The sequence below is a fragment of the Chlorocebus sabaeus genome, chromosome 15 (assembly GCF_047675955.1).
Source record: "Chlorocebus sabaeus isolate Y175 chromosome 15, mChlSab1.0.hap1, whole genome shotgun sequence".
Taxonomy (NCBI): Eukaryota; Metazoa; Chordata; class Mammalia; order Primates; family Cercopithecidae; genus Chlorocebus; species Chlorocebus sabaeus.
In genome coordinates this window covers 31,124,107-31,145,664 of record NC_132918.1, presented here as the reverse complement: position 1 = coordinate 31,145,664, position 21,558 = coordinate 31,124,107, and the positions used below count along the sequence as shown (strand labels likewise).

Sequence of the window (21,558 nt, the reverse complement as noted above, 5' to 3'; positions counted from 1 at the left end):
GGATGGGGGTGTATTGTTTATTGTTTCTTATCCCTGAAAAGTTTCCATCTTCTTTTCTTGATCTCGGTTCATTCCCTATGCCCAGGCTTCTGCTTCATTCATCAAGCTTTCGTTGTGCAGCCAGTGAGTAGGCCTAGAAAGTCCTGCACATGTTATGTGGCCCACCTCTCTCCTGGACTAGGAAGGATAAGGGCAGTGAGCTTCTGCAGGGTGAGTCTCCAGAGTACTTTTCCTTTCAACCTGCTGCTGAAATTGAAGCCTCTGAGGATACCAGTTGAGTTTTCACAGCCATCTTTTTATTCTCCTCACTAGGAAGGCTGAAATGAGTGTGCTTGTGAGTGCATCAAGGGAGTCGAATTGCGATAGCAGGTTTTGCTCCTGCTTGAATCTCAAATAGTAAAAATTAAGAATTTTTATAAAAGTAGGTTTTTGTCATTCCACAAAACAGATAAGTTATTAAAAGTGCATTAGCAAATAATCCTAACACAAACCGTTTTTTAAGAGAGTGCCTGATATGAAAACTTGTCAAACATGTCAATTCTATTTCACACACAAAAAGTACTTATTTTCTCTGTCAGTAGCACAGTGAAACAACGTGGTTAATGGGAAGAGGAAGAGTTTTTGAGACGGCTACATAAATAGAACATAGGACAAATATATACTAAAATAGCTTAAAAATAATGTCCCTATTGATTTTTTAAATTTGATGTTTTAAATTCAGTCATGTTTTTGTTAAGTACCATTGAGGTACTCAGAGCTATTTTATTAAGAAACGACATGGGCTGGGCGTGGTGGCTCACGCCTGTAATCCCAGCACTTTGGGAGGCCGAAGCGGGCAGATCACAAGGTCAGAAGATTGAGACCATGCTGGCTAACACGGTGAAACCCCATCTCTACTAAAAAAATACAAAAAAAATTAGCCGGGCCTGGTGGCGGGCGCCTGTAGTCCCAGCTACTCGGGAGGCTGAGGCAGGAGAATGACGTGAACCCGGGAGGCAGAGCTTGCAGTGAGTTGAGATCTTGCCACTGCACTCTAGCCTGGGCAAGAGAGTGAGACTCTGTCTCAAAAAAAAAAAAAAAGAAAGAAACAACAAAACTAATCGCCTGTGGCAACTGAGGAATATAGATAAGAAAATTTTATTTAACTTTTCCCCTTAATTTTCTCATTACATTAGCCTGAAGAATTTACAGCCCAGTTTTTTCTTTCTGTATATCCTCAAGTCCTAAAGTGGCCCCGAAACCACTCAGAAATTGGCCCCAGTTTTTTTCCCAGAAACATGTATTGTCTGACTTGTATTTCCTTTGAGTATTGTTCGCAAGTCCAGAATTACTCGCTCTCAGGGAGGGTCGGTCTGTTCCAAGAATTTTATGTGCTACATTGGCGGTGTCCATATTTTCAAGTCACGGCATTGGGTAGTAATATATGTACAAAACCTTGCATTAAAAAAAAAAAACCTTCCAATTAAGACTTTAGTTTTCATGAAATAAATTATAGTGACTTTAATATTTTAATAAGCTGTCTCCCTAAAAAAAACTTATAATAGCAATTATTCCATCTTATTACTATTTGACTTAAAAAGAAGCTAGGAGCCAAAAAGAAGCGGGGAATTTAAAGAATTACAAATAATCCTTTTAAAGAGTAAAGACCTTTTAGTTATAAAGTTGACAAACACTTCAAAAACTCAACATAGACAAACATCCTTTCATTGTTGGTGTTCAGAATGGATTGCTCTCTGTTTAGCATGTTAAAAGTTCTAAAATTATCTTTAAGGCCTTTTTTTTTTTTTTTTTTTTTTTTGATAAGCACCAGCCAAGCAGCATTAGTGGGCAGGAAGGATGATGCCTGAGGTTAGAAATGTTCAACTGCAACATTGATTTGTGTCTGTCTCTCTCCCTCTCCCTCGCTGGCCTTTTTCTCGTTAATGAGGACTAGAATGTTTCCACATCAGTTAACTGCCTTCATAAAGCACCAGAAGGTCACACCAGCTCCAGACTGATCCTTTTCTTTGTGCCTATAATATAATTGGCTGATTGTGCGGGTGATGAGCGCCCCCTCCCCCACCCGGTCCCAGCTCCATGTTCCTAAGCCTGCCTCACTGGTTTCGGAGGACTGGAGAGCAGCTCAGCTCTCTAGCTGCGCGCTTCCCGGCACAGGCAGTGCCACTGCGCAGGTTGATCAGCGAAACAGCATCCATTTTAATCTGCGGGGAGCCCCTGCCTTACCAGGGCGTTCTCTCCGCCCGCCAGTGGATGCTCCGCGCCTGCCCTCCGCAGCCTCGCTCAGCAGTCCTGCGTTGGGGTCTGCGCCCTAGGATGCACTGAGATGGTACATCAGGATAACTGCTCGTATCAGGTAAAATTTAAAGCCTGATTCTGAGGCCGGCATCCTTTGGGAGAGGAGGCCTTCCTCTTCCAAAGCAGCAGGTTGCCTCTTTCCGGATATTCAAGGGATTTTGCCATCCTCTGCGCCTGGCCTTCATCACATACAGTATCTGAATTGTAATTAGGTTTTCTGGGGAGTAATGGGGCAGAAAACACTGCTTCCTTGGCCTTTAAAGCATTCGTGAAATTCACGGAGGTGATTTGTGCTTTGCATATTCTGTATGTCTGCAAATAAGAGGAATTGCTTTGGACTGTAATTTGAATTTAAGGGAATTTCAGAGGAAAATCTTTTTGGAATAACATTGGAAAACGTAATTTTTACTCGTTGCATAGGATGTGAGTTGCTTCACATCCAGCTTTTAGGTCTGTCTATAAGAAATTATGTAAATAGATAGTCGCGATTGATAATCTTAGAAATTTTCAAAAATCGCCCAGTATGCACTTGATGTTTAAAGTTGCACTTGTGTGTCTTTCTGAACTTATTTTTACTAGTATGTTGTTTTAATTGGTTGGTAAATAAGCATTAAAGTATCAACATGCATCAAAAACTCCAAATAGAAAAATCTCAGTAATGCATATTCATTTGTATGGTAATTTTCTACTGGAGTTATGAATTAGACACTTAGACGATTGCAAAAGATCGGCTCTAGAGTGTTTAGTAACTCCTTGTTAGGACTTGGACTGTTGAGGCAACATTGGAAGTATCTTTGTTGAAAACAGACAGCAAGAATGTTCTCAGAGAAATTGCTCTTTGCAGCAGCAGGCACGGCTGGTCCAAATCCTGGAGAGTTAATATTGGGATATTACTCAACTGACTGAGTTTAGAAGCTCTGAGAGACCAATTCTCTAACTTAACAATGCCTCTTCCTTGTGTGAGGTAGGTTACCTGAGACAAGCAAATGTTTCTCATAAGGTCAGATTTCACAGTGGTAAATATGTGCAGGCGAAATAGTACATTTCACAAGACTCAAGGCAGTAGTTTCTCAGCTAAGTAATGTGTGCCTATAAAATGTATTTATATACTTTGTCTTGCTTAATAACTAGAAATTTGTACTTACAGATTTATTTTATAGTATTTTCATTTTATGGTACATTTAGGGCCATAGATCCTAAATATCCAGCTTCATGCTTCACAGTAATTCTTTCCACGAGAAAGGGGTCAGAGATGCTGAGAAAACAACCAACATGTCACTTACACATAATATAGAACTTGAGGGTAGGGAATGTCAAGTATGTATGGAGAGCCTAATCTACACATGGCATGGCTCCAGGTGATTAAATTACTATAATAATTAAAATAACTTTCTCTTTTCAAAGAAGCTATTTACTTTATTTTTGAAGGGCAAGCTACTATAAGATTATTCTCTATGTCTTTTTATTAGGTTTAACATAAAAGCATTGTGTTCGTAGGTTGAAAATTGGTCAAATATCAGCAATTTCATCTGGAGAAAAGGGGTTATGTTAGCATTCTGCTTCTTCCAAAGGAAGATAAATTGATTTTATTTTACATGAGCTGCAATATATAACAGTGCCATTATGTGTTTAATAGTTTTGAAGTATTTATTGCTTTTCCACAATAAAATTAAGTGTATTGGTTGGGTAATAATGGTCAATAGATTCTGCATCTGCATGGGATTTTATAGTAGAACTACCTACATGTGTGTGTTTTTTTGAAGCGCTCTGTCTTTATACATAGCTCAACAAAACAGAAACATTAACCTTGAAGCCAAATCTTAATCCCACTTAGAAACCTTCATTTTAGAACCCAGCTGGCACCACATGCAATTGGATTCAGAAAAGGTGCTTTCTCTAAGTCCTTAGCTTGATGTTTATAGTCACTGATGATATCTGCAGTTGAATGGCTTTCAGAAACTTCCCCACCATTTTACAAGGACTTACTTATTTTTTGAGGATGATATTGCAGTGGTTAAAAGCAAATTTCTTAGGTTAGCATTTTTAGTCAGTTGATAGAATTTATTTGAAATATTGATTCCTTTTCTCCCATAAATGATATACACCAAGATTTCTTAATGGATAGTTCATGAATGGGGGCTTCAGGGACCATTCCCCTGAAAATTGCGTGCACATTTTGGTGCTTTTGTATAGATGTACATCATTGTTGTGGTGGTTGTTATTGTCATCATAATTACAGCAATAATAGCCTTCTATGTGCTTTACCTACCCCTACCCTTGCCCACACTCCATAGTCTATTTTCAACACAGTTTCCAAAATGAGCTTTTAAAACTGAAGACAGATCATGTCCCATATCTCAAAAATTTTAGTTTATCATCCTGCTCAGAGTAAAAATCCAAGTCCTCACAGGGCTTTATATCAGCTCATCTCTGCTTCCTCTTGGACTCCTCTCCTATATTCCTGATTTCCACCACTACCTTCCCACCATGCTGGGCTGGCCCTGCACCTGCTATTCCTTCTGCCTGGCATGCACCCCTACCTCCCCTACCCACCCCCCTCCCCGCCTCACTGTGTAGGGTTGCCAGATTTAGCAAATAACCTACAGCGTTTGGGACATACACTAAAATATTGTTCACTGTTTATCTGAAATTCACATTCAACCAGGCATCTTATATTTTACATCTTATACATATTTACCTTATATTGTCACCTCTACCCCCATCCATTACTCTCTCACTTTCTGCGAGTGTTTGCTCAGATGTCACTTCTAGGTGAAGCCTTATCTGGATATAATCTGTAAACTTCCAGCTCTCCAGTTCTATCCCAATATTTCTTTTTCTTTCTTTCTTTCTGTCTGTCTGTCTGTCTGTCTGTCTTTATTTTTTGAGACGGAGTCTCGCTCTGTTGCCCAGGCTGGAGTGCAGCAGTGCGATCTTGGTTTACTGCACCCTCCCTCTGCTGGGTTCAAGCAGTTCTCCTACCTCAGCCTCCCAAGTAGCTGGGATTACAGGTGCCCACCACCACACCCAGCTAATTTTTGTATTTTTGGTAGAGACGGGGTTTCACCATGTTGGCCAGGCTGGTCTCAAACTCCTGACCTCAAGTGATCCCCCCACTTTGGCCTCCCAAAGTACTGGGATTACAGGCATGAGCCACCGCGCCTGTCCTATCCCAATATTTCTATCATGTTTCTCTATTTTTTTACTTATCATTTATCACCATTTATCATAGTACATATTTTACTTAATTATTTGTCTATTTTCTAGCTCCCTCACTCACATCATGAGGGCAGGGATTTTATCTTTGTTCTGTCTGCTTTCCCAGTGCTTAGAATAGGTCCTCAAGTAATACGAATGGATATGTCTACTATTTGTAAAATTGACTAACAAAAAAGGCATTGTAAGGCCGGGCGCGGGTGGCTCACGCCTGCAATCCCAGCACTTTGGGAAGCCGAGGCGGGAGGATCACGAGGTCAGGAGAAACTATCCTGCTTAGCACAATGAAACCCCGTCTCTGTTTAAAAAATACAAAAAATTAGCCGGGCGTGGTGGCGGGGGCCTGTAGTCCCAGCTACTCGGTAGGCTGAGAATGGCGTGAGCCGGGAAGGCGGAGTTTGCAGTGGAGATCGCGCCACTGCACTCCAACCTGGGTGACAGAGCAAGACTCCGTCTCAAAAACAAAAAAAAAAAGAAAAAAGGCATTGTCAACATTCTATGGCACTGTGGTTTCTTATTTTATGACTTTCAGTCCTACTCCTTCCCCTCTTCCACCATTAACCTGCACTGTTTTCATTGTGTGTGGGCTGATTATCTCTCCCCTTATTTCTTGTTAGTTTTCTCATCTGTGAAATGGAGACTTTCCCAGTTAACTTCCTGGCATGATTGTTGCCAGGTTCTCTGCCAGAGGCTGCCTTTCTGCATAAACAAGTCAGTTATCATGAATTAAGAGCTCCCTTCTTCTTGTGTCATTTCTTCTGAGCACATCAGGGGTTCAGTGAGGATTGTGCAGCGGCCCAGGGAAACCGTGTCTCACTTCATTTCCCAGTTGTATCTTGCTAATATGTAGAAATACAATGGATTCTTATACATTGCTTTTCTAAATGGATGGCTGTTTTGAAAAAGAGAGCTTCGCTGCTGCCAAGAGCCCGAACACCCCTGTTTGAGCAAGGGTTTGTATGCACTGTTCTTTGAACAACTTAAACCAAGGAGGAATAAACAGAAGGAATTCTCCTACAGAATTTTTCATGGTGGTTTTGTTTCGTTTTTAAAGGTGCTCACATTGTCGTCATCTTCATATACTTTTCTTCCTCACAGGATTTATTTTAGCAAAGAGGTTACTGAGGCATGTGTTGTCGTTTTTGGTCATAGCCCTGTTAAAAGATAGAGCTATTGACCTCCATTTTCCAGTCTTGGGAGGAAGCCAATCTCTTCAGGAAAGAAATTCGCCCACAACTTCAGGCCTGGCAGCCTTCAAGAGGCCAAATTTTTCTAAATGGTTTTTGATAGACAGCTTAGAAATATTGTAAACTTGAATGCACAAGTTTAGGTCGAAGGGTCCGTTTTGCTTAAAAGCTCTTAAATATTTTTTCCCTCTTTCCTGGAGTGGGGTTTTGGGATAAGTGTGTATATAAAAACAATGACGTGCTTTCATACCTTTCTTGCCATTGCTTAATTTCCCTTATGACCGCCCCAGATATAGATCACACTCTGACATTCTTAGCTACTGTGGGAATGGAGACTTGAAGAAGAAAAAGTAAAATAGTGTGTGAATAACACTCATCTTTTTCCTCCCTTGGGAGCATAAAGAGTCCCTTCTTCAAACACATGCCAGGTCATGAGAAGCACAGTCAGAAGTCTTTAATGCCTCCCTGTGTTCCTTAGGATACATTTCAGACTCCTCTGCATGGCCTTCAAGGCCCAACATTTGTTTCTGAACCCTGGGCAGAAACGCTTCTCGCTCCAGACCCTTTACTCCTGCCTTCACACTGCCATCAGTTCTTAGCTGCAATGCCTCAGGCTGAGATGTCACCTACCCACACACCACCTGCTCCCACCCACTGCAGGCTAATGCAGCTTTCAAGGCTCAGATGCCACCTCCTTCAGGAAACTTTTCCCACTTATTTCTCAGTCCAAATTTCTCCTTCTCAGTACATTTTGTTTTTACTTGTATTAGAACCCATTTACAACTATTTACATATAGGTCTGTCTCCTCCATTAGATGACAAGCGCCTTTTTTTTTTTTTTTTTTTTTACGGAGTCTTGCTTCGTCACCCAGGCTGGTGTGCAGTGGCGCCATCTTGGCTCACTGCAACCTCCACCTCCCGGGTTCTAGCGACTCTCCCACCTTAGCCTCCTGAGTAGCTGGGATTACATGCACCCGCCACCACGCCCAGCTAATTTTTTGTGTTTTTAGTAGAAACCGGTTTTCACCATGTTGGCCAGGCAGGTCTCAAACTCCTGACCTCAGGTGATCTGCTCACCTCGGCCTCCCAAAGTCCTGGCATCACAGGCGTGAGCCACCGTGCCTGGCTGACAACAGGCTTCTTAAAGACAAGCGACCTTTAAATTTTCACAAGTCTTTGCGTTGTACACAGAGTATGCATTCAATAAATGTTTGTTGGATTGAATGGTACTTTATGCAATTGTTGCTGTTCTGAGTCCCTAGGATCAAGGTTTCCCATCGTAACCCCAGAGATAAGCTCAGATCCATATATTGTAACAAGGAGTTGGTGAAGCTGACCTCAGAAGTCCATGTACCTGGCTTCTCAGCCTCTTGACCAGTTGCCAGCACTTTAAACATTTCTTGTGCCAGAATGTGGGGTGCAGTGCAAGGCACAAAATAAATGAATCACTGGGATGCATAGACATTCCAGCCTTCCCAGAGACAATGCATTAAGAAAATACCTCTATGCCTACTTATTCATCCAGAGAATTTTCCCAAGATGAACCTCATGGTCTATCCCCAAGTGCTTTGCAAATACTCATTTCCAAGCTGCCTTTCTTACTATAATGAGTTTTGCAAAGTTTTAATACATCCATCTGCCTTATAAAGGGATAATTTTACTACCGCATGGAATACCAAAGTTTTCTGTGGCCAAATGTTTCAGCCCAATTGAGGTATCATACCCAGCACGTAAAATAAAAGACACCCTATGTTGCTCTTAAATGACAAAACTAGGGAGTGTATCAGTTTAAGTAGTACATCAAGATATTCTTAAAATTCTTGTTGGAGAAAGTAGTAAACAGCCTTTTATGCCCAGATTCTAGTGGGTCATTTAATGGTTAACAAAGGAGAGCAAATATATTCTATCCCTATCGACACCAGGACAAGTGAGGACTAGTCTCTCAATCCCTTCTTCCTGTGACTGGGAAAACAAGGTATCAAATTTGAGTTCAAGATTCCACCCAGTTTAAGCCTGGTTTCATCCACAGCAGGGAAAAAGATATTAGAATGGAAAAGGGAATTTCAAAGCATTTTAGTGCTCTATGTGATGGAGGCTTTTAAATATAAGTTCAATAAGACAATTTTCTGTTTTAGTCTATAGATTTTTTTATGGGGAATTTTTTTTCTATAGTTAACAGTGCTGAAGAGTACTTGGTCTTCATTGTTTTGCCTGTTTAAAGTATAATTATGTTCTGCCTTGTTGAGATACAGTTCTGTTTTTCCAAAGAGGTAGTAACCTTTGAAATCAATAATTTTGGCGATAAATTTATATGCATTTTTTTTTTAGCTTAGATGACTGGAAATCTAATTTATATGCTTTACCACAAAAGGAGCACAATGATAAGAGCCCCACATGGAAAAAAAAAAATTAGCAGGGCTTCACTGTGGGCCTGATCTGAAATAGAAATTTAGTACAAGCACATCATTTCTATTTAAAGTAGCACGTGGGCCTCAAACTTCATGATTCAGACTTCGAGTGATTTTAAGAAGTACATATGTGAAACATATTTTAATCCAGAGGTCTAGTATTTATTCTTGGAAAGGATGGTGGTGATGGGGGATGGGAAGGAAATGGGGCATCTCTGTGGAAAATATCACATTGCATTGATGTTTGCTTGCAAGTAGAGACTCCCTGTTCATGCACATACATACACACAAATATATAAAATATTGGGTAACTAATCGCAATTTTACATACAGAAGCCCAACATTAATAGAGCCATATCCCATTGGAGTCATATCCCATTATTTATTTATATTCTCTATACCAAGGGAAAGTTTGAAATATTGGACTTAGTATTCCCCTGTGCACTATTATATAGGAGCATCAGAAACTACCAAGCTTCCTGAAATAGAAAGTAATTTGACAAAACTGCTTGAATTCAGAAGAAAACAACCATCAGAGAGGCCTAAGTGACAATCAGTGTAGGAAAGCCATTAATGGGGAAAGAACACACAGATAAACATAATGAGGACATTATAATTGGTTCCACTTGGAAGCTGTATGATGGTCATCAGAGTGACCATAGTTGAGTTTCTCGTGCTCAGTTTTAATTGAACAGGAAGATTTACAACTATGGCCCATGATCTTTTAGATGTGGGAAAACGTGTGACACTCTGTCTACTCCCAACACTGCCACATCCCCACCCCATACTTTTAATACCATTATTTTAATTTTTTAAAAATCTATACAGCGAAGTCCTTTAAATGACCTGCATATTTTCATGGCTTTTCTAGCTGTCAGAATACTTTAATTGAAAAGCAAACCAAATTTAGATGAACTTTGCACAGAAGAAAAAAATTATTTGAAAAGAAGTTATAAATCTAGTACATGGAATACGGATGTTAAGGCCGAGGAGAAGGCAGTGGGAGATGAAGGGTTAATCAGGATGAAATCAAGTTTCCATGTATGAATAGGAAAATCTTTTGACAGTGCATAAGTGATCTCCCAGTAATGTGGTCAGTGTTCTCAGAGTCAATAATTTCCACCAGTGGCTGATAATGATCATTTAAAAGCATTAACTCACGTGAGCAATGTGACTTGCAATTCAGATCATGGCTCAACAGGAAACCGAAGCTCTTCATGCTAGTCCTTGAAATTCAGAGCAGGAGTGGGAAGAGGCTTTTTCAACCTCAGGAATTCTAAGTGACTGTGAGTAGGTTTTCTAAGGGAGAGCACTAGTAACTGGGTCCATCTTATGCCTGGACAGTTCATTCTAGAGAGGGCAGCAGCAGAAGAGGTACCAGAAACCATCCCCATAGAAAGACAGGAGTGGCTGTCTTCCCATTTGCAAGCTACTGCCAAACCATCAGGCATTACATTCAACTCAAGTCTCTGCCAAGGTGGTGTTTGGTTTTGTGTTTTCCTTTCCTGTATTCATCTGGACCACATGGAAGTGAAATTAATTACAGTGTTGATCCCAAGCATGTGTCAAGGTCTTGCCACCCTGCCTGGAAATGTGGTTTGAAATAGAGGGATAATGGCTTATAATGATTTTTTTTTTTGCAAGTCCTAGAGCAACCCTTCTACACTTTAAGGTGTATTCAAAAATCCTAGGGATCTCTTTTTTTTTTAAATGCAATTTCTGACTCAGTGGTTCTGGAGTGGGACTGGAGGGCTTACATTTCTAGAAAGCTCCCAGTGCTGTTGATAATCTGGTTAGAGAACACACTTTGAGTAGCAAAACTCTAGAAAGTTTCACAGATCAGTGATGCCACACATAATAGGAAACTCTCAGATATTTTAAGCTGGCATAAGCTATCCTGAAAATGGTGGCACAGCTCGATCTGGAAAGGGTTTGGGCTGTGAGCCTATCTATGTGCTGAGCTTCTTTAGGGAGGGTGCACAGTGATGTCACCACCACTGAGAACTGTGCTCAACCTCTTGCATTCATGTTTCAGGAGCAGATGTTCTATCACTTGTCTCTGTATAGTGCTTGTTAGAGAATCATTTATGACAAAAAAGGAGCTAGCAGATAGAGGAGTGGAATGGTCTTTTAGTATTCTCAGTACTATTCTTTGTTGCTGTTGTTTCGTTGGGAAATTTCTATCTTGAATTTTGAGGTGCCTTTCTCCAAAAGATAATATATTATCAATGTATGTGTATATACATATGTATGTATATCATTACTATATTACTAGTACAAATATATTAATTTGTATGTATATATACATAATCATGAGAGTTCAGTTTTTCTCATTTTAATTATATATTTAAGCCCACTCTGTTAAAATTAAAGTAAAAAGATATTAGTAATCAGGCATATCATTTTATGTATCTTACTGAGTCTTGCAGCCTCTAAATTTTTATAATTTCATCCATGTTAGCTATCGATTGTAGGTTGCTAAGTGGACTAGGATATTAACGCAGATAAGAATGAATTCACGTAGCAGCTGAACCCCAAGTGGAGTGGACTGAGGTCTGGAAATCAGTACAGTCATGGAGCCAGGAGCAGAATACTGCTTTGCTGCTACTGTGAAAGCCATTTTTGCGGTCTTTAGAGCTTTTCAAACTCTGGTCTGCAGAGTGAGTGGGGTCTGCAGGGTCCTAGGGCTTCCTTTCCACAGAGCTTTCCTGAGAGGCTGTGCTGGGGCTGGGATAATAGGAGAATAGAGCATCCAGGTGGGGCATGGTAGCCCTCCTCATTCAATCAAAGCAGACCCTTTTTTCCTTTTGAACATATGTGAGTTCCACAGAAGATTTCAGTTGAAAAGCACTATTAATGTTTCCTACTGTGGACAGCATTTAGAGGAAACATTTTAAGCAGCGTGGTCATATTTCCTCTGTTCACGTACTTAGTCAACAGCTCTTCATTGTGCGCTTATCGTGTGCAAGGCAGTGTTCTACATGCTATGGGGTAAACAAGATGAATAAACACAAATCCCTGTCCTCTTAGAAAAGAGCTTGAAACCACAGTGGCTGTTGGAAAGAAGCAACGGTGGCGCTAAAAGACACCAGGTAAACTGGAAAGGAAAATTCATCATATAGCGTACTAGGTCCTGACATCAGTGAAGTAGCTTCCGTTTCATTTCTTGAGGCTTCATCAGGAAGAGATAGCGACAATACGTGCTGGGTGTTCCAGATGTATGATTTGGAAAATGTTGATTCAGCTCTTGATATTGTTATACAGGGAGCTGTATTAGTCCATTCTTACACTGCTATAAAGAAATACCTGGCCAGGCATGGTGACTCATGCCTGTAATCGCAGCATTTTGGGAGGCCGAGGCAGGTGGATCACCTGAAGTCAGGAGTTCGAGACCAGCCTAGTCAACATGGTGAAGCCCCGTTTCTACTAAAAATACAAAAATTAGCTGGGTGTGGTGGTGGGCGCCTGTAATCTCAGCTACTTGAGAGGCGAAGTGGGAGAATCGCTTGAACCTGGGAGGCAGATGTTGCAGTGAGCCAAGATTGTGCCACTGCACTCCAGGCTGGAGATTCTATCTCAAAAAAAAAAAAAAAAAAAAAAAAAGGAAATACCTGAGACTGGGTAATTTATAAATAAAAGAGGTTTAATTGGCTCATGGTTCTGCTGGCAGTACAGGAAGCATGGTGGGGGAGGCCTCAGGAAACTTACAATCACAGCAGAAGGTGAAGGGGAAGCAGGTACATCTTCACATGGCCAGAGCAGGAGGAAGGGAAAGAGGAGAGAGGTGCTACACACTTTTAAACAACCAGATCTCGTGAGAACTTATCACCAGAGCAGCATTAGGGGGATGGTGCTAAACCATTAGAAACCACCCCCATGATCCAATCGCCTCCCACCAGGCCCTACCTCCAACATTGGTGATTATAATTGAACATGAGATTTTGGTGAGGACACAGATCCAAACCATATATCTGGAGCTCTGCTAGATTTGTCTGTGTTGAACTCTCATCTTTAAAAGTTACACTTGGATGGGCGTGGTGCTTCATACCTGTAATCTCAATACTTTGGGAGGCCGAGATAGGAGGATCACCTGAGCCCAGGAGCTCAAGACCAGCCTGGGCAACATAGTGAGATCCTGTCTCTACAAAAAAATTTAAAAATTATCCACGCATAGTGGTGCACACCTATAGTCCCAGCTACTCAGAAAGCTGATGGGAGTATCACTTGACCCTGGGAGGTCAAGGTGGCAGTGAGCCATGATCATGCCACTGCACTCCAGCCTGGGCAACAGAGCAAGACCCTGTCTCAATAAATAAATAAATAAATAAAAGCTATACTTGATTATTTTATTGGGCACAATTATTTCTTGCAGAGGCGACCAGTGTGGGATGGTCTGGCACACCCATTTAGAGTGTGAGCCGCAGAGGCAGAGGGCCCATGTTCATCTTCCTTAACCTCACTGAGCTCTTTCATCTTGCTGTAAAACACAACTGATAGTAATATCTACTCCAAAAGATTATTGAGAGGATTAAAGACATATGTAGGAGGCGCATATAAAGTGCCTGGCACATAGCAACGCCTCCCTCAATAAAGGGTAGCTATTGTTATGTTAATATATGCCAGGTAAGAAGATGCCTGCTTCCTTCATTTTAACTAACCTCCTTTGGCAGGATTTAACATATACAGGGTCCTTCAAACAAGAGCATACTTTAACCCCAAAGTCTTAGCCTTGGTGAATTCTGCTGTATTTTGAGTACCTGCACTGGGCACTGGGAGCAGCAGTCTGTGGCCAGCATTGCCGCAGCCCCGGGAAGCATTCTGGGCTGCCTGCATGCAGACAGCCGGACCCCCATCTGAAGTGAAGGTCCTGGGGTTTGGAGGAGAGTAAGACAAGGGAGATCTTTTCCAGAGAAAACCCTGCCCAAATGCAGATGTGGTTCATGAGAGACAACTTGTTACTGTAACATCTGACAAACATGCAATTAATTCTTTTCAGAACTGAGGTGGGGCAATGAGAATGCAGTAAAGGGAAGATTTCACTTTGGCTCGGGGCTACAGAGGGAAGTATTTCCTTTATAGAAGTAGGGCTATTATAAACTACCTTGAGACACATTTATGCCACAAGTCTTCTACAAATTGAATTTTTAAAAATGTGGAGAGAAATAAGTAGACACTGAAGGTGAGCATGTCAGCAGAGGTTCAGATGCCAAAAGGTGATCTTGAATGGCCTTTTTGCTTTTAGAACTCTGTTCTTAACAGTGTTGTGGTTGCACAAGAATCTATATTGGAAAATTTATTGACTGATATACTTGCTGCTTTCTACCTAAGCTTGTCACAGTGTAAGATGGTGTTGCTAAATGAAGGCTTGCCCTTTGAATTCTTTTCTGACCTATTTCTCCTGCAAACAGTAGCTTTATTTTTTGGAAATAAATAGTGGGCATAATTTGTAGTTTATGACAGTAGTAAGCTGATCCTGATGAGCGTGTGTTTGTGTGTGCACTTCTGCTTGTCTGCGTCTTGCACCAAAACATCCTCCAGCTGTGGGCCTTTTCCCTCTCTTTAGTAAAGCCTGTAAACAAAACCAGAAGCCATGGGAAAAGTGTAAAGAGAGCAGCAGAAAAGAACATTTGCTTTTGTGAAAAAGCCTGCCACTGGTTGAATTTTAAAGAAAAGTTGATGGATCTTTTTCTGTTGCCTATATTAATAGAACAAAGCGCTGCTCCTGGGCAGAAAGGGCCTCCTCTGTGTTGGAAGTGAGTTTCAGTCTCGTCCTGGAGATCCTACCAGATGAGACTTTTACACGTGATTTTAAGAAATGATCAGTTTAGGGGGAAAAAAGCAAACATCTGTGTTACAGGTCAGCCTTTAAATTATACTGTTTTCATTTTGTCATGGGATACCCAGCTTTTAACTCAGTAGTGAAGTCGGCTGGGCTGGAAGTTTTCACATCTATTTTTATCCCACACAATCTTACCCCTGGTTCAGATTGCTAGTTTCCTCACAGAGCTCCAGTCCACACTCGGCCCTGAACAGGGGAGTTGAATCAGCGGGGCTGAAGCTGAGTGCCTCTCTTTTCCTTTCTTGGGAACAGGAAAGGTGTTGTGGAGAGGAATTGGGGCGGGATCATTCAGGGGAAGGTGACAGCAGATGGTTGGAAGGCCGGAGTCAGCAAGCCAAGTGTCAGGGGCAGAGTGAGCCTCAGAGAACAGCAGCTGCCCGGTGCCAGAGCAAGGAAAGGCTGGGGAGCTGGGCGGGGCGGTGTCTGTGGGGCAGAGCAGGGCAAGAACACACACGGCTGGGCACAGCCTCTTAGCCAGCTCTCCATGTCAGCATGAGCAGTAACCAGGGAACTGGGCAATTGGCGTATCAGCCTATCAGAATTCATGGGAGGTTATTTCTTAAGTGAAATTCTAAAGAGTTAAAGGATGAATTTGGACAGTGATGGAATGGATGACATCATCATTCAAGAATCCTCATTGGATATGGAGGGGAATTATAAAAAGGTAAGGGGGGAGAGCTCTTTTGTTTATAAACAATTGGACCATTTTTCTAACTGGAAGAAAGATCACCCTTGAGGAGTGGCCAAATTCCACATTCAGTGGCTATTGCCATAATATAGTCAGGAAAAACTAAATGCACAGAATCAAATGCATTAAACTAGGAAAGTTCTTTCTGCTTTTCCCAGCTTATATTCATTAATATGTTACAGCAGTAACTAAAACACACATGTTGTTATTCTGAAGTTGAAAAAATTATATTATGCATTTAACTGCTAGGCAGGCTGTTTATGTGAAGGAATTTTTTAAAAATTATTGACATATTTAGAGTTCTCTGACAAAAAATAATTACTAGAATGTTTAACCTATTTTTCCAATTATTTTTTGTTTGATTTTATTGACAATGAAAACTGTCAAGTTTCAGTTAATATGTTTGGGGTTTTTAGAAGTTGATACAGTATCTGTTCATCTTTTGCCTGCCTTTTTTTCGAAAGTCAGTAAATATATTTTAAGAATGTTTTATATGGTAATGTTCTGGTAATCACAGGCCTGAGTAAAAATAGCTTTAGTTATATGGGTGAGGTCATGAAATTAAACTACAAGTATATGCTTATCTTTCCACAGAAGCCTAAAACACACACTATGTCCTTCCCTCTTCATTATTTGCCATAAGTCAAGTGTAGTTCACAACATGGCATAACGTGAAGAATAAAAGCTCTTGCATCATGGGCCTGAAAATGAAGACTCCTTTACCTCAGAGGCAAATATCAGTTAATGATAGAACAGTAAAACTTGCTACTTGATTTTTAATTTGATCAAATACATCACTAACTTTTTTCCCTGGAGTGAGATATAGAAAGAAGCTTCTGTCATGATAGAGCCTTACGTATAGTAATGTAAAATATAGTAGTTTATATCTTATATACATACGTGTGTGTGTGTGTGTGAGTGTGGGGACTGTTTTAAGTATATTCTGTACTTCCTAGAGCAGTTCACAACAGCTTATGTTCTTTCTCCAGAAGCTGAAACTTAAATATGTAAAAGAGGTTTCAGTGACCTGCCATGTTGCCCTTTGTGTTTTTCATCCCTTGTGATCCCCAAGACAGGAATGAGAACCCAAGGTGATAGTTCACTGAGTCTTATAACCGTAACGCTTCTCAGCTGTCCGCTTCTACCGGAAGTGGTGTGCAAAAGATGCTTGGGACACTGCCGTAAGAGTCAGATTGCTTATCCAACTCTGCAGAACAAGTGTAGCTATCTCATACTTCTGCTGTTTTCAGTGTCAAAGAACTGGTCATGGTTTCCTCTGTCAAACTATTTCTCGAATAGAAAAGTATAGGTCAGTTTGCACTTAGGAAAAATGAAAGACATACCATTATTAATGCATTAACAATGAAGTCATCACCGCTGTAGTTTTCTTCTACTTAGAAACAGAGAGAGAACCCAGATGCCTGGAATAAGTGAGCAATGATACACCAGCAACCTGAGACAGGGCTGACTAAAGCTACAGACATGTAAGGCTCAAGGAGCTTTAAAACATCAACAATAACAAAACAGAATTGCACTGTGTAACCCATTATCTAACAAAGGCAGTAGAATGCCGCATATGATTTCAGTATCTGATAGGTTAGTACAAAAAAACTGCAAGATAAACCTTCTAGATGTGTGGAGTGTCAGAGATCAGTTCATTGTGTTCCAGACCTTAAACATTGTTCTCTTCTCATTCCAGCCTTTTAAATACCTTTCTCAGGCAAAGTGCTTTCAAATTTTTATATGTATCGTGATTATTATGAAGACTTCATTATAATTATCCTTCTTTAAACCCACTCTATAATTTTACTATGAGCTTCTAGTGAAACAGGGCAACATATGCTTTTTTAAAAATATGAGGAATAAGAAAATGGTTACCTAGTATAAAAATGACTTTCCCTAATTAGAATCTTCCTTTTCTAATTTTTTTCTCTAATATTTTTGCTGTTTTGTTGGCTAAGTAGATAATTAAATTAGATGCCATAAAGTGGGGCTCTGCAGGCTTTTTTGACCTTGCATTTATCAGTAAGATGGTTTTGAGTCCATGCCTGTAATATACATACATTTTATTCAGAAATAGCACCGACTACTATAAAAATATAATATGTATATATAAAAGATATACATACGAATAGACATTTTAAAGAATAAAATGTTTAAAATATAAATATAAGTAAAAGTTGTAATTTTTTTTTATATTGTGTGGTACTTTCACCCCATTTTGAGGTCAGTTGTCAAAAACAATTAAAAATTTGATACACCCCTGCTTAGGTACCATAGAATTCCCTGAACCAGTCGCACTAATAAATACCACATGTGTATAGGGATTATTTTACAGAGTTGTTTTGAAGTCAGACAAACAGCCTTCGGGGGAAAGGTCACTTTCTGATGACTAAAATTAGATTCCACCAAAGCAAAGGAAGAAAAAGATTATGCATCTGTTCCTTTTCCGTGGCGAAGGTTTTGATTGTAAGAAAAATGTTTCATTAAGGACCTCTGGTTTATTCAGTAGTAATAGTAAAACTGCACTCAACAGAAAAAGTTCTTAGTGTTTAAGAAGAAAAGTGCAGACCTTAGCAGAATCCGAAGTGTATGCGTTCAGCCCATTATTTCCCTGCCCTGCTGTGAGCAACTTCTGATCCCCTGATAAAGAACCACAGAGCTGATTGTCTTCAGGACCAACATGGTACGCAGCATCTAAGTCAGTGTCCTCATCCATTCCACCATCACTTACCAAGAGCCCTCTCATATTCCTGGCACTGTGCGTGGCGCTAAGATCACCACAGGGGGACTGAGCTTTCCCTCCAGGAGCTGACAGCCCCAATGTGGGAGGCACATAAAGGAGCAAACCACATGGAACTGATGCTACCTGGAGTGTCCAGATAGCTGGTGTGGACTACTAAAGTGTGCAGCCATTTAGATCTTTTCCTGCCCCAGGAATGTGTACCTTAAACACGAGAGGTGTTCATGTGTACATTCTTGGGGCAGGGAAAGATCTAAATGACACTAATGGAGAGAGAGAAAAGGAAATCGGGAAAATTTAATGTAGAATATGGCAAAAGACTGGCTCCAACTTTGTCCCAGAGCAGAGAAAATGCAGGGAAGCTGGTATTGCCTTCTGTTACTAGACCACTATGCACAGAATCAGGGAGCTGACAGCAGGGCGGTGAGTGGGCCCAGGGCCGGGCCAGCCGCTTGCTTCGCTTTGTTCCTCAGGGGTGCCGTCTCGAGTGTTGTGCATCCAATTATGGTGAAAGATTAGGGAGGACCCTGTGAAAAAATTAAAAGGCTGGAAGGAACAATATTTAAAGTGAAGCCACAGCTGCGCCTCATGTTTTTTTTAAAAGGTGAATGGAAATGACTGCTTGAGATAAACTGCAATAAACAGGAACACAGAATGCCAGCTGCCATTCCAGACAAGCGCTCTGCCCTCCCCACACAATTACTGAGGAAAAGCAGCCGTCGACCTCCATTAACCCTCACGTTTTCTTGCCTGTGAGGACTGAATACGCTTGAAGAACCATGTTAAGTTACCGAAGGTTGAGACCTAGCCCCACCTCAGCCACCTGGGAAAAGTCTCTTCCGCTTTGTGGGCCAGGGTCTCCTTTTCTTAAAAGGAAAGAATTAGCCTGATTGGTCTTACATGTTATAAATGTAAAGCTCCCTGGCTCGTGGTTCAGGTTTCTTATCATATCACCCTGTTGGCACAGCTCGGTTAGCCAGCCTGGTCAGGGAGTGGGTTGTTTCAGGTAACTAGAGTTTCCAGTGAAATGCAAGTGTGTTAAATGTATTCTTGTTCTCACACACACATGCGCACAAACGTGAACACACATATGCACACACACGCCCCTTTCCATGTCATGGTCGTCTTCTGCAGCACTCTCTACTTTGTCTCTTTCCCTTCTCCTCGCTAGTTTCCTTAGGCTTCCAGTTCTCCTCATTTTCGTGTATGTGTATGGCTTTTTAAAAAATTGAGATATGATTCACACACATAAAAGCCACCATTTTAAAGTGTACACTTTGATGGTTTTTAGTATATTCATAAGGCTGTGCACACCATCGTCTAATTCCAGAATCTTTCGTCACCCCACAAAGAAACCCTGTACCCATCAGGAGTCACTCCCAAATCCTTTCTTCTCTCAGCCTCTGACAATCACTAATTCACTTTATGTTTTTGTAAATGGACCTGTTCCAGATATTTCAGGCTCCTTTTCTCTCCCTTTCTCCATTCTTCTCACTACCTTCCCCACCCCTTCCTTTTAATATTAATAACAGCTACTACTTTATAAATTTTCTCTCTGTGCCAGGCACAGCGCCAAGCACTTTCTATATAGTATTTCATTTAATTATTAAAATAACCTAAAAATAGGTATTATTTCTTTTTGCAGAAAAAGAAACTGAGGCTCAAAGAGTCTCAGTAACTCGTAGTCATGTCAGAGTCAACATGTTAAGCAGGGTCTTCGTGACTCTAAATCCTCCTCCCCACCTTCTTTCTGGTCATGAGTCTGTGTCCACCTCCCCTGGATCCTAGGTCCATTCTGACACAGAAGGTTGAGGACACCAGCTTCCTGGCTGCTGATTAAGGCTTGGCTGTTTCATAACCATGCAGTAAGTGTTTGGGACTGTTGTGTTCCTGACAGTGATACTGAATGACTGTGATGGGTTTCCAGGCTTCTAAAATGGCACCTGTTAAAAATAGGTTTGCCAGATAACACTGTCTTGGGCTAAAAAGTATTCTCTGGTAGGCAATCATGTGAGAAGTAGAATGAGCTCAGGTTCATTCCCAGCAGTTTGTGTTTTGGATATGGTGCTCACAGGGGAGGACAATCATTCAGTTTTCCACCATATCCCTTGAGGAGTTAATGCTGAAACACCTTCTCTACAGTAGCCATCTTTGTAGACTGCACCTTAGACTCCTTTACTTTCAGCAAGGTTCCCATTCTAAGTGGCTACTGAACTTTACCGTCGGTGTTGGTTAAATACCTTTGCTTACCTTCACAATCAAAATATTCAAGTGCTATGGACTGTTGTGCAGTGGCACTTCTATCTGCCTGCTTCTATGTATGTCGCTTCGCTATAGCATAAGAAGGAATGTAGTCAACACTAGGCAAAACCATCCTCACAGTTAGACTAATTGTAAATAAATATCTGCATTCTCTGGACTGGCATCCCAGTTCTTTTGATGTCAGCCAATACTCAAGTAAAATAGGTGTCAGAAGACGCAGGGCCCCAGAGTCCTTCCCCTTGGGTCCGCATCCTGGGCTTTAGATATCCGAGGCCAGCTCTCTCATGGGTACAGGTCCTGAGAAGTTTACGCCCAAAAGTCTTAATGTTGCCCAGCAGCCCAGGCTATCACTTATTTAAGGAAATGTGTTCAGGCAGGTTGGTACAAGGATGCAAAGATAAGAAATTTCAACACCTTTTCGGGAAACCTGTATTTGTCAGCTCATCTTGACCTTTCTGGATGTTTAGTGTAAGTGACTGAAATGGAAAATGTCAGAAACACACAATGAAAAGAAAGTGTCCTGACTTACTATCCGTTCAGTGATGCAATTGAAAGATACTATTTTTTAACTTATATTTCCACTACCAATTAAAAAGCACTACCCAGGGGATAAAATAAGATTCAAGAATTTAAAATAACCTGCATGGTGCAAGAATTTATGCACTTGACATTCAACAGCATACAATTTCTTTTCTTGTGGAATGCTGTCTTTATATTCTGGTCTAGTGACAAATTCATGATTTGTCTCAGTGAGAAAATAATTAGAAAGTACTGTTAGTGTATTTTGGTTTTCTTTTGGCCTTTTCGTTTCAAAGAAAATTAATAACATTTACATAACAAACAAGTTCTATACTTCTGGTTCATAATGTTTAAGAGCTTCAGACTCCTCACACTGTAATGCTGCCTATAAATGTTAGAAT

The 21,558-nt window shown here is 40.8% G+C and overlaps 1 protein-coding gene across 11 annotated transcripts in view; it reads left to right on the top strand.

Moving 5' to 3' along the window:
• SCHIP1 (schwannomin interacting protein 1) overlaps window positions 1–21,558 on the top strand; it is a 164,967-nt gene that overhangs the window by 105,526 nt on the left and 37,883 nt on the right. Inside the window, exon 1 of one of the 11 annotated variants that reach the window (XM_008008557.3) lies at window positions 1,996–2,353. The exons of 9 other annotated variants lie outside the window; for them this stretch is intronic. In XM_008008557.3, coding sequence (XP_008006748.1) covers window positions 2,324–2,353 — 30 coding nt within the window. In that variant the 5' untranslated portion in view covers window positions 1,996–2,323. Of the gene's footprint in view, window positions 1–1,995; window positions 2,354–15,305; window positions 15,610–21,558 lie in introns of those variants that run through there. One more of the 11 variants, XM_008008556.3, reaches the window with a different exon arrangement.